Genomic DNA, 13,518 nt, shown 5'->3' with positions numbered 1-13,518 from the left:
ATTCGATAAAAGGACAAATTCAAACGCTATATGGTGCCACCTAAAGTGTACATTTGAAAACCAGAAATGTAGTATGCCACATTATGTATTATTTAATGGTATGTAAATTATAAGTCAGACAGTTAGGAAAACCACACTTCAGCATTAATAAACAGCAACACTATTACTACATTAATTATGATATCCCTATGATTTAGTTCTAGAGCTTTGCATTTTGATTCTCCTTGAAAATTTATGCCATTTTGTGGATGTTAACCTCTTTTGCCTTCCTCACCTCCCCCCCACTACAGACTCCCACTCCCCCTACCCACCCAGTGGTTATCTGTAGCAATGGATGTGGCAATACAAAGTCATAACCAGCTGCATTGTCTTTTAAGCATTAAAAATTAAAGAACAAGCAAGCAGAACCTAAAGCTCCAACATTTATTGTGTCAATGTTAAGCACAAGTTTTAAAAGACAACGTAGAATGTATAGAAACAATGGGTTGGGGGACTCATGCTCTTTTCCACAGTACAGGTAATTAAATTGGCTGGTTTCAAGAGGGCTTGGGCGTCACCCAAAGACAGTGACCACCAATGGGCCCTATAACATGGGACTGATTCACTGTTCCAATGCGATTCTGGTTTTTTTTTTTGTTTCTGTTTTTGTTTTTTTATTAAAAAATATAAATAAAATGGCGCTGCAGGCCCCAACGGGAAGGACTCCGCAGGACTTTGTCTTCACACGACGGCTTCTTGGAGGCTACTGTCAGAAAACATCACAAACTAGCAGGATGACGGACCACGCTCTGATGTCGGCTGGGCGGCAGGACATCCCACCCTGCCTTGGGTGGGGGGAAAGGGCATCAAATTTTCTCAGAATTTAAGGGCTCTCGAGCTTCCATCCGAAAACTGCCACACATCTTGAGTTCTCTGGGCACTACGCCGAATGGGGGTGTGTGAAGAACCTAGAAAGAGGATGGGGACAGAGAGGGGGGAGAAAAAATACAGGTGTAACTTGGCCCAGTGACATTCCATTCTCTTCCTAGCCTTTTTTTTTGTTGTTGTTCTTTTGTTTTTCAATTAACTTGAATTAGCCACAGACCTGAGCTGCTGGAATCTCAGGCACTGATTTCAAACCTAGGCCCCACACTCTCTGATCTCTGGTTGCTTTCCCCACAAACGTAGATTCCCCACCCACTCTTGCCCACCCGGGGCTGAGGCTTTCCCTTTCGTATCACATCATAGTCCTACTACTCTTCAGGACACGTATGGAGGGAAACATCCTTCCCCCTCCCCTCACCCACCCACCTCCAGTGAAAAAAAAATTCAGGTAACAAGACAAATCATATGTACCCCAGTCCTTTCTTTTCTGTTCTTTTCTTTTCTTTTTTTTTTTTTGATTGGAGGGGAAGGGGAGAAGGAAAGGAGAGCAAAGGGGGGAAAAACAAAACAAAAATAAAACAAAAATAAAAATCAATGTAAAGCAGCGCAACAAAACATGGAATGTCATCAAGTTCAACGTCAAAGCAGCCAAAGATTTACAAGAGTCGGACGAATCTCTGCAGAGAAAACCAGAACCCCAAAAGGTTACCCCCAAATTTCACCAAACCTGCCTGTAGTTTCTTTGGAAAAGCGCAGTTCAATTTTGGTGGGGGGCAGGGGGGGCGGGAGGGGGTGGGAAGGAGGGGAGAAAGAAGCGTTGTTGAAGAGAAAAGGGAAGGGAAGAAGGGGATGGTTATTTTCTTCCTGGTTTTCTTCCCCTCCTGTGTACATTGACTTGAAGCTGCAGGACTGGGAATCCGGATGTGCTGAGGAAGACCACCACTGTGGTATTCCAGGCCTCGTTGCCATGGTGACCCGAGGCAGGGGCTTGGGGCCTCTTCTCCCCTGACTTGGCGCTGGAGGCCCAGGGTCTAGCACTCAGCTGCTCTTTCACATCCCCCTCGCTGAACCACAGGGACCAGACCCGGGCCTGCCATGTCCAACAAGGACCAGGGAACACTGAGAATCCCACCATCACACCTCTTTTTTAAGTAGGATTCCCAGGTCCCACTGCCCAGACACTGGCATTGCCTCTCTTTAAGACGAGGATGTCCGAATCAAACCGCTTTGTCACCTCTCTTCCCCCATTTACCAGCATTTTACAGCCCTCACTGGAAATCAAAGTACAGTTTCAGGTTGAACACTTAACTATTTACAAGTTCATTTAATAGCACTTTCCCTGTCCAATATCAAGGCCCTACTTCAAATGAAAGGATTTTTACGGAAATCCCTATTTTCGGCCGTTTCTGTTTTTCCTGTGGAAGACCTACTTCGTACGTTTCTTTTTATACTTCCCACAGGAAACTCTTTGTCATTTTTACAGAATGGAAAAAAAACGGTAGTTGGATCCACCATTGAGTTGTGCTTGGGCAGGGTTACACACTTCCATACAACAGCCCCGGAGCTCTGAACTTTTGCTCTCCCCTGCCCCATCAGGGAAGAAGAAATCAATTGCATCCTAGGACCATGGATAACACTGTGAAACACACAGAAAGAGAAACCCATCCCACAAAAGGCTGATTCAACAACCATGTGTTTTTAGCAAATGAAACAGCAGGCTAACGAGTGCCGATAACATCAAGCAAGCACACCCAATAATCCAAGTATACAATTGGCAGCTAGGATAAACCCTGTGATACAGGCACCATAATCCCAAAGTCGAGCCCTGTGGCCTGATGAGTCGATTTCTTTGGAAATAGACCCATTTATTCTTCATTGGGGCTATCTGCGAGGGTCTCTAAAGCCACTAAGGAAAATTTACTAAGTAGCTTATGTTTTTTTAAGTCAAAACTTTTTTGAAAGGAAAAAAAAAGCCAGTTTGGAGAATACTATCAATATCTCCTCAACACTGGCAAAGTTTCCACTAACTTTTAATTTTTTTTTAATAGATTGGCCAAATAAGTTGAAAGGTATGGGCCCACTCTTGAATACTTCGTACTCAGAAACAATGGTATATAATAGAACCACAATGGATACAAAGTTACAACAGATTAATCATAAATAATTTTTAAATTATATGGATGGTGTTTAAAGACAAATGCAATAAATCCATTTCCCTCACTTACTCTCTCTGTCTATCCAGTGCTTGAAGTAAGACAGGATGAAGCCATCCAACTTCTTTCCAGGAAGGCCTGAAAAATCCTGGCTCTTCTTAGTAGACTTTGGTCTATGGATAAGCACGCCATCCTACCTCCTTGCTTCTCTATTTTAGACTATTTCCAAATGGTCCTACTTCCCTTACTTTTCTCACTTCAAGCTTTATATAAGTATAACACACATTTGGGGGAAAAATAGCTACATAATGACACACATTCATTCTTCTGGGATAAACTCAAAAATTTCACATTTCCCGAAATTGCAAAGATAACTTAGAGGCGATATACTCATACCACTTCTTACAGGCCTCTAAGTGTAGAACCTCTGAGATTAAAGGACTCCATGTTGTTTTCAGTCTCTTTTTCAGCCTTAAAATTCAGAGAATAGTAAATGTCTTTTGAGGGGACATAAAAGGTATGACCCCCCTAAAATCAGTGGGCAATGGAAATTTAAACAAAAGCCTTTGTACCGCCATCCCAATAACATTCCTGTTCATTTAAATATCTTTTTAAGTGGAGATAAATAGCAAGGTTCATTGGAGAGGGAGGATGTTGGAAGGTCAGATTTACCTGACCAGGCTGCCTTGTAAGCTCCTACAGGGATATCACTTAAGTCTGTCTCAGAATTCTTAAAAATCACCTTTAAGTGGTTTCTGATTTTAAACACTACGCATTCATTACATCGTTAGCAAATGTATAGTTTGCATTAAGATATTTTCTTAGCACTTGGAATCTAACCTATATGTTCTTGCTGTTAAGTTCTTGTTGACTAATCCTTGATGCATCTATTATTGAGACAGCTTCAGAAATAATCTCTTAAAAGAGGGCTTAAGCAAGTCAGGAGACTAGGTGAACTGAAGAAGCTGTCATGCCTCCCACTAGATTTATTTAGCCTTGTAAAGGCTTAAATCAAACACAATTTCTCATTCATCAGAGAGTGAATCATCATCCCCCCCACAACTATGATTTAGAAATTCTGAATTTGAATTATAAATATATACATGTAGTATTATATCAATTCAATACTATATATCAGAATGCAAACCTAATTACACGAAAACATTATACATGGAGAAATTAAAATGAGTACTATATATAAAAACCTGTTCAGCTGCAGTACCAATTTCCTATTAAAAGAATAACAGGGATATACGGACTTTATGGACATTTAATAGTGGTAGAACTGAAGTCATGTACTCCCCAAAGAGCAAAGCATTGGTGATGATGTCTGCCTGGCCCCAGCACTCTGTTAATGTCTGATACTGCCTTCCCTAAAACATCAACATCCTCCCTGAGCCCTGATTTTCTGACAGTTACCAAGCTCTTTTGAATCCATCTGTTCTCTTACCCTCCCCCCTTTTCATCATTCAGTCTCTTCCACACTAATAACCAACTGTACATCTTGCCTAATATTCCCCCTTTCCATTCTTCACCCCCCAAACCCTCTAGTCCTCACCCCCAAAGGGACAGATACATCTCTTAAACAGGCTGGGTGGGGGGAAATCATCTCCCTCTCTACTAATGGTTCTTCCCTAAGATCAATATTATTACATCCATTGGAAGAGTGCCACCTATGAAAAGGCCTGATGGGTTCACTAACCGGGCTACAATGACCACCACCACAAGAAGACAACAGAACAGCTCTGGCTTTGGTTGTACAAAAATAAAAACAATGTCATATCCATCCAGTTACACTAGGAACAGCGAGACACAATATCATGGAGGAATGTGTTTTAATAAAGCAAAAAGATGCTGCAACATGCAGTATTTGTAAAAAAAAAAAAATAAAAAAAACTGACAACATGCACAGACCTCTAAGAAGGGGTTAAAAAAAAGACCTTAATTTGATTCCAGATTTTAAAGACAAATATATGCACAATATTTCATAAACCTGCTGGTTGTTCAAAAGATAAGTGAAGGGGAGTTCCCACCTTCCATTTGCTGTCAGCCAGTGAAACACCATAAACAGGTCTGTAGAGTTTTAGGGCCGGTTCGTCTGATCTCAGATTCACAGTGCAACACACCATGCATCTCGTAAAATCAGAGGCTGTGCATGCCCACACACCATTGGTGGCTGCTTTGACAAAAGATGTCACACTATTGAGTGTACAGCACAGGCCGAAAATCTGGAGTTCACCTGTTGCCATCGTTAGGGTCTTGGGTGAGGGTGGTGAGGAAAGAGGAGGGGAGGAGGAAGTTAGTTTTGGTTTGACAGAGGGGCTAGTGAGGAAACTGGAGGACTGATTCTTTTCTTTTGTCCCATGTGCTCCAGATGGGGCAGGAGGAAAAGTCCCTTTCAGGCAAGACCAAAAAAAAAAAAATCCCAAAGGAATGCCATGTGGACAATGCCATTACAGGGAAAAGTAAGTTTATTCCTGAATGGCTCTATTGCTACAGCAGGGTGAGAGAAGTTTCAATATCCGCACTGAAAAAAAACATCTTCTATGCTCTTGAGAGTTATTCTAGAATTGTAAAGCCTCAAACCTATTTCCCTGGATTGAAATGCCTATTCTAATATGGTATTTCTATGTTCCTTCAGGATACAACACACACGTCAAAATGCCCACAGAAAGAATCCTGAAAAAGACTGACTGGCCTTCTCTTAAAACCTGTTATTTTCCTGAAAGTAATTTACAGAGTGTGTCAAATGAGGACACAAGAAGCTTACATTGTGTACTTTAATTTTTTTTTATTTTTTCAATAAAGGGACAAAATGGGTGTATGAACAGGTTAATGCAGACAACTGCCAAAAAAACACAGACAGTGGTTTTTCCAATAGAACTTAACAAAGACCAGAAAACAAATACAATAAAAAGCCAGGTTGTAATGACCTTTGGTCATCCAAATAAAAAAAAATAAAAACAAAGAAAAATAAAAGATCAAATTAAGTGCCTCTGTTTTGAACAGGGCACATAAGCAATAATAAATAGTGACTCCCATAGTAAAAGATAAAATTTCAAGTTACGACAAACAGCTTTCATTACAGGAATAGAAAAGGCCAATAACAAAATATTCTGCATTGCCATTTACAAAAAAGTATTGACTAAAGCGGGCTTTCTCTTTAATATGCTTTGCATATGAAATTCTTTCCAATCTAAATATAAAGCACCATTTAGTTTTTGGCAATGAAAAAAACTGCAAAACATTGTTTTTTTTTCCTTTTTTTTCTTTCTTTCTTTTACTGCATATGAAGTTAAAATGCTGGAATGTAGGGTGAATAGGAGAGGGACAAGAAGCACACTACATAACAAACCAACGTTATTAGCTTGCAGTACTGCATACAGTATGGCAGCAGGAAAAAAAGAACAAAAAAAAGATATGTACAACCCCTCTGTGACAGCCATCCGTGTGACATTCTAACAGGTTTTCGCCAAACAGCCATTATATGGCTTCTTATCTGTATAATGTCACACTTTTTTGTCTTTTTTTTTTGAAACATACAAATAATTTGCACTATATTATCCTGCCAAATTAAAAAAATATACTGTGGCAGCCTGTGTTTTTTTTTCCACTACCAAAAAAGGTACATTGATACCTTTTAAGAGAACAAGCAACAATTAAAAATACAAGCTTCAATATAAATACTATAGTGCCTAACACTAGGTGAACATTTAATTCAAATACCATTCTAGAAATACAGAAAAAAGACCATAAATGTGTTTTAGCATAGGAATCAACATGAGTGTGCATTTTCCTATATTTAAGTACTATATAATCTTAAACCTTTCCCCAATGTATGCTTTATACAACCTGAAGAGCGGTGTATATCCAAGGCATAAAATTTCCACTACCATTTTTAAATGGATAACAAGTCTTGTAACACCACCAAGACAATGGAACCCTAAATGCAGTTCCCCCCTAAACATAATGAAGTGTTTTTTTTTAAAAAAATTTCTTAACATTTATATTTAAAAAAGTTTTGTACAAAAATCCTTGCACTGTAGAAGCGAAAGCAATCATTCATTTCTATGTTAAGTGTTTTCTGTTTCCATTCACAGCGCTGCAATGTTGCGTCCAAGTAAGTAAGCTCATTAGTCAAGTAAATGGCTGGCAAAGGTTTTTTTTTTTTTTGTATTTTTTTTTGTTTGTTTTGTTTTTAATGCTCATCAATGAGATTGTGTTCAATTTTTTTTTTCAGCATTCTTGCAACTTTTCCCTTAAGTATAGACCTGTAAACTGGGAAAATTGTACAGTGCACTTAATTGTCCTAACTGAGCAGTCTTATTTTATACTCAACCTCTGTATCTCTGATTAGAGAAAAGATACAGACACATCACAGGCAGAGTCAAGTGCTATTTGAACACCAACTGGGGCGGATGCTAGCTTAATAAAAAAAAAAAATGAATCCTGTTCCATGTTAACACAAATAGCACACAGTGTATGAAAAAGAAATGAAGTACAACTTTTAGGGAGCACAGACATACATACTGCTACTCTTAAAATTCTTTCTCTCTCTTTATTTTAGAATGTCACATTTAAAAGCAAGTCTTAAGAGTTCATAGTTAATCATCATTGTATCGATATTAGCTTATACACCTGTTCTAGTTTAAAATGGCAAACAGTACCACATTGTGCTAATGATCACAATTATTTTTTGTTTTTCTATCTGTTACACTCTGTAAAATCTTATTGCCAGCCTCTTTTTTTATATGGGTACATAAGGTCTTAAAGTTTATAATCTGATTGTCAGCTTGACAATCAAGTGGATCTGGATTTATTTGTTTTGGTGCCAGAATCAATAAAAGATATTATTAAAAGTAAATATCTTCATAAAATGAATTTCCTTACTAGTGTATTTAATCATGTTCCAGGGCCTTTTGCACATTTCACATTCAATTTAATCATTGATTAAAAAAAATAAAACTTTGGGCAAAAAATCCCATTTCTTTTAAGCTCTCACCAGGAGCAAAATAGTTTTTATACTGCTATAATCAGTTTTGTGTTTCTTTTTTTAAAAAAAATTAAACTAAAGGGAGAATGATGATTAACTAGGACATATTGGGTCATATTTTTAGGTAGCCATTGTTGTGAGAAATACAATATAGAATCATATGCTAGGTCCTAAAGATTTATCACCTTACCCAATGTTGAATTAAGCTACAAGTTTATAACAAGTAGGAAGAACCATCAACATGGTTTCAATAGATTCAAGGCACTCATATTTTTAAAACCAAATGATAGTACAAATTTGCTTTTATCTTTTTTTTTCTTAATTTGTCCATTCAAGGCCTTTTTTCCCCTATCCAATTGATACATTTAACCCTTTAGAGACAGACATCTAGCTAATACAGCATTTTTTTTCAGTGCTATCCATCCTGTCCATAGAGGGTTAATCCAAAGACTGTCTTTTCCTCCACACATTATAAAACAAAACTGTACATGATATGTATTACAGAAGTTATGCAGCATGGTCTTTTTCTCTCTCTCTCTCTCTCTCTCTCTCTCTCTCTTTTCTCTCTCTCTCTCTCTCTCTTAGAACGGAACTGGAAACAGCAACATGTTTGCTCAGTAACTAATCAGGGACAATTTAAAATAGCCATAACATACCATACATGCTGTCTAAGTCAAAATAAAAAAAAAACATACACAACATGTAAATTATTGCACAAGAGAAAGGCTCAAAGTTTGCGTAAAATGCAATAGTATTGCCCCGATAGAGATCATGCATTCAAACGGTGAGAACATAAAGGAAAAAAAAGGGAAAAAAAAAAGGAAAAAAAGGAAAAAAAAACAGGTGTGCTGGTGACAAGCACTTTTCTGTATATTCTTAGCTTCCGTTATTTTTTGTTTGTTTGTTTTAAATCACAAGGGACTAGAAAAAATTCTACTGGAGATGGGAGGGGGGGTTGCAGGTGGTGGGGAGAAGGGGGCAAAAAGGTGGGGGTGGGTTTGGGTGGGGGAGTGAGGGGCAGGGTATGAATATACCTCTATTCAGTTTTTATATCATTATTCAACACTCGATCACTGTGCCATTTTTTCATGTGTTTCTCCAGGGTACTGTACACGCTAAAAGGCATCTTACAAATTTCACATTTGTAAACGTCCTTCCCCACCTGGCCATGCGTTTTCATGTGCCTGGTGAGTTTGCTACTCTGCGCACAGGCATAGTTGCACAGCTCGCATTTATAAGGCCTTTCGCCCGTGTGGCTTCTCCTGTGGACAGTGAGATTGCTACAGTTCTTGAAGACTTTCCCACAGTACTCACAAGTGTCGCTGCGTCTGCCCTCTTTTGAGCTGGGCCTGCCAGGGCCCGGGCCACTAATATGCGGAGTGCTCCCACCGCTTCCCGTGCCGCTGCGGCCCGAAATGCCTCCGTCCATCTCCCCGGGCGGCGTGGAGAAGCGCAAGCTGCCGTTCTCCGACGAGTGCTCTGAGGACGAGGCAAAAGGCGATTGTCTGGAGTCTCCGAAGTTGAGGAAGGGGTCTTTGAGCTGCCGGGACGCCGCGTAGCCGGCGAGCCACTGGGAGTAAACGTTTTCGGTGTTGGGCATCGCGGTGGCGGGCAGGTCGAACTCCTTCTCGAGCTTAATGCGCTTGGAGAAAGGGCTCAGCGAGCTGGGGCTGCCCAGGAGCAGCTTTTTGGACAAGCCCCCCGACGCCGACTCTCCAGGGGAGCAGCCGCGCCCGTTGACAGTGCCATCGTCTATGCGGTCGGATTCGCCCGCGACTGAGTCTTCGTCGCAAGTGTCCCTGTGCACCTCGGACTCAGACAGGTGGCCTCGCTTATGCTTCTCGCCTAGGACCTGGTGGAAGGCTTCGCTGAAGTGCTGCATGGAGCTCAGCACCATGCCCTGCATCACGTCGGGGATGGAGCGGTTCTCCTCGCCAGCCCGGGAGTTGTTCTCGTGGTGGCGGGCTGCCTCCAGGCTGAGGCCGAAGCCGTAGTCCACCCTCTCGCTCTCCGTCAGGTCCTCCTCCTCCTCTTCCTCCTCTTCTTCCTCTTCCTCGTCGTCCTCCTCTTCCTCCTCGTCCCCGTTCTCTGGGATCATGTTGGGGTCGTTCTCGCTCTTGAACTTGGCCACCACCGACTTGAGGGCGCTGCTGGCGCTGCCCACCAGGTCGCTGGTCCCGGGCTCCGGGGAGCTGGCGGTGGACAGGCCGTCGTCGGACTTGACCGTCATGGGGGACGACTTGTGCATGTGGGTCTTCATGTGGCGCTTGAGCTTGCTGGCCTGGGTGCACGCGTGGTCGCAGAGGTTGCATTTGTAAGGCTTCTCGCCCGTGTGGCTCCGCCGGTGCACCACCAGGTTGCTCTGGAATTTGAACGTCTTCCCGCAGAATTCGCAGGACTTGGACTTGACTGGGGCCTGGGAGGGAGGAGGGGCAGACTGCAGAGGAGGGAGGGGGGGCGTAGCTAGAAAGGGCGGCTTGCTACCTGGCTGGAATGGCTGCAGTAACCTTTGCATAGGGCTGGGCCGGCTTGGGGACAGCGGTGGGCTAGACGTGTTCCCTGCCAACTCTCTAAGTCTCCTAGAGAAATCCATAGCGGGAGGCTCCATAGCCATAGGATTCAACCGCAACACCCTGTCAAAGGCACTCGGGTGATGGGTGGCCAGGGCCATTTCTTCTGCCCCTAGGCGCTCTATGCGATGGGGATCCAAATGATGTCTCGGTGGAGGACTAAACAAAGGGGGGGTGGGTGGAAAGCGCCCTTCGCCGAGACCCGAAGCCTCTCTCGATACCGATCCTGGTATTCTTAGCAGGTTAAAGGGGTTACTGTCTGCAATATGAATCCCATGAAGTGGAGGCTGGGAACACTCTGCACCTAGTCCTGAAGGGATACCAACCCGCGGGGTCAGGGGGCTTCCGTGTTCGCTTTCTAAGTAGATTCTTAATCCGTGAGTGTTCTGTGCGTGTTGCAAGAGAAACCATGCACTGGTGAATGGCTGTTTGCAAGTTGTACATGTGTAGCTGCTGGGCTCATCTTTACCTGCAAAAATAATACAACAGGTACATAAAAGTTTAATCCCGGAATCGTGGATCAGCAATCGCTCATTTCTGCTTCGTTCCCGCCCGATCCCTCCTCCCCAACGCCTAACCCCTTCATCTCCCCCTCTTTCACACTCTTGTTTGCCAAAAGGTTAAAAATCCAAAACGAAAAGGCAGTGAAGCTAAGGGGGTGGGGGCACTTAGGGTAATCACCATATTTGGGGAATATTCTTAACATTATATACCGTATGGATTCTGCTCCTGCTTTTTAACTATGCGGTATTGCTTAAGATCGTAGAATCATAGATTCAGAGCTGTAAGGAACCTTAGAAGTCATCCATCGAGTCCAAGCCTACCATTTTTACAAATAAGGAAACTGGGGCCCAGGGAAGTTAAATAACTGGTCCAGGGTCACACAGTTGGCAAGTGGCTTGAGGGAGGATTTGCACCGAGGTCTTCCTGACTCCGAGTCTAATTCTCTTCCCACCACAGGTTGCCCCACAAGACCTCTCAAGTTCCCTTCACCAGTAAATGACAGGGTTGGACCGGACCATCAAAAAGGACCTAGATTTCCCTCCTCTCCCTAAACTTCAACAATTCTGTCTCCTGAAGCAATGACCTCTCTAAAGAGTCAGTCGTTTCTAATCCAGTGAAAACAGAGGAGGTCAATTCACTATGTTGTAGAAATGCTTTTTTAATTTTACAATTACAAAACGAGCAAATTTCTGATATTATTTAAAGAAAAACATTCTGCTTAATATAGTCTAAAATATAGTCATAATGCCCCCTATAGGTACTGTGAGCATGGAAGCATTGGCCGGTAATTCCCAAATATAATTTTTCAGCACCCTCAGGGTACCTATAGTTATTTTCTCATGAGGGTCTCATAAAATCCTCAAAATGCAATAGTAAATACCATGCCACACCCATTCTTAGGATGCATGGGCAAGGGGGACTTCACAAAAACAAACAAACAAAAAAATGAAAGACAGCAGAATGTCAAAACTTCCCAAAGGTTAGCTGTCACTGGGGTATGCATATGAAGGAATATATACCAATCTAAGTTGAAGGAACAGTGAGTTTACAGCAGTCTGCATCATCATAGGCAGCAAGCTGAGAAATGCTACACTATCCTCCTCCTCATTATTTTGAGTGGCTAACAACGTGAACCAAATTATACAACATCGCGTGCCCTCAGCTGAGATTCAGCTCCAGTTGAGAAAGAAACAGTTCATCTAGTCAACTCTCTGGCCAGTAGCCAAGCAGCCTGGATAGAAGCCCTACTTAAGTCACATCATTTCTCTCACGCTGAAAAGAGCCGGAGAATGGTAAATGCCACTTTGGGAAACAGCTAGCCAACTTGATTTTCACTACCGTTTTTTGAGAGGTAACCAAAAATGCTCCAAGGGAGCCACCAAACTCCAAATCACTGGATGGTCAGCCTACCAATTGTGACATTCAAAGGGGACAAATGTGGATGGTAGGAATGAGGAAAAAAGAAAACTTCCTAAAGGCTTCCAGGAAAAAAAAAAAGATTGAATAAATAATAATTGAAGAAAATCTGCCTTTCCTTTTCTTAAACAAGTGGCTAGAATATTTCATCAAATCCCCAGTTAGTATTTTTCAATAAGTTCTGATAAAGCGAAATAAGTCACTTCTGGGGTGAGGAAAGGGGATGAGGAATTAATCAGTTTGATGATTCCCTCCATTCAATGATTCAGAAATAAAAGCTGGTGAGTTCTGCTCAGGAGCCAAAGACACCAGTATTCCAAAACAAGCCAGGCTTGCTAGACTTGCTTGACTACATAATGGACTCCTGGCCTTGACCTTGTAATTTACTTTACAATGCATTTATAATCTCACTCAATATATCCCACTTCTGGGCAAATCTCTTTAACAAGATTAGATGATAAGATACCAAAATTAGGTTTCAAACATTTGCCTAATGTGGGAAAAAAAAAAAAGGCAGAGAGATTTTGAAAGAAAATGCTGACATTGGGGTCACATTATCTGCCTGTTTTTGTTTGCCTCCTCTCTTCAAAGGGAAATAAAAGGCATCACTGAGATTATTTTCATAAATTTTGTTGTTGTTGTTGAACAATGATTTGGGGACCAGACAGGCAAAAAACCTTTCTAGTCCTAGCTTAAGTGACCCAACATGGCTTTATCCTTTGCCTTTAGGTCTCTGTTTTATTATCATCCATTTAGCCTGACAATCCGAATTGAGGAAGTAAAAAAGGAGATTCAACTGCTTATAGCAGTCACTTAACACTTTCATCCTTTCAAAGGCCTTAAAATAATATTTAACCTCACATTCCTCCACCAAAATCAAGATTGGAATAAAAATGCATTATAATGGTTTTGCATGTGTCTTAATACAGCCCTTTTGATAAATATCTAAATCCCTGGGAAAGGGTGACTTAAGGATGTTCATTTATGTGCTTTAAAAAAAAAAAAAGCTTAAATGTGA

The 13,518-nt window shown here is 41.5% G+C and overlaps 1 protein-coding gene across 3 annotated transcripts in view; it reads right to left on the bottom strand.

Moving 5' to 3' along the window:
* Positions 1–409: 409 nt before the first annotated feature.
* BCL11A (BAF chromatin remodeling complex subunit BCL11A) overlaps positions 410–13,518 on the bottom strand; it is a 120,718-nt gene continuing 107,609 nt past the window's right edge. The window contains exons 4-5 of one of the 3 annotated variants that reach the window (XM_036751790.1): positions 10,907–11,049; positions 410–947 (exon numbers count right to left, since the gene is read on the bottom strand). In XM_036751790.1, coding sequence (XP_036607685.1) covers positions 846–947; positions 10,907–11,049 — 245 coding nt within the window. In that variant the 3' untranslated portion in view covers positions 410–845. Of the gene's footprint in view, positions 948–9,172; positions 11,050–13,518 lie in introns of all 3 variants that reach the window. The other 2 variants (XM_036751789.1, XM_036751788.1) reach the window with 2 other exon arrangements.

The sequence above is a fragment of the Trichosurus vulpecula genome, chromosome 3 (assembly GCF_011100635.1).
Source record: "Trichosurus vulpecula isolate mTriVul1 chromosome 3, mTriVul1.pri, whole genome shotgun sequence".
Classification (NCBI taxonomy): domain Eukaryota; kingdom Metazoa; phylum Chordata; class Mammalia; order Diprotodontia; family Phalangeridae; genus Trichosurus; species Trichosurus vulpecula.
Note: the sequence above shows the minus strand (reverse complement) of the source record. Positions and strands in the feature narration are given on the sequence as shown.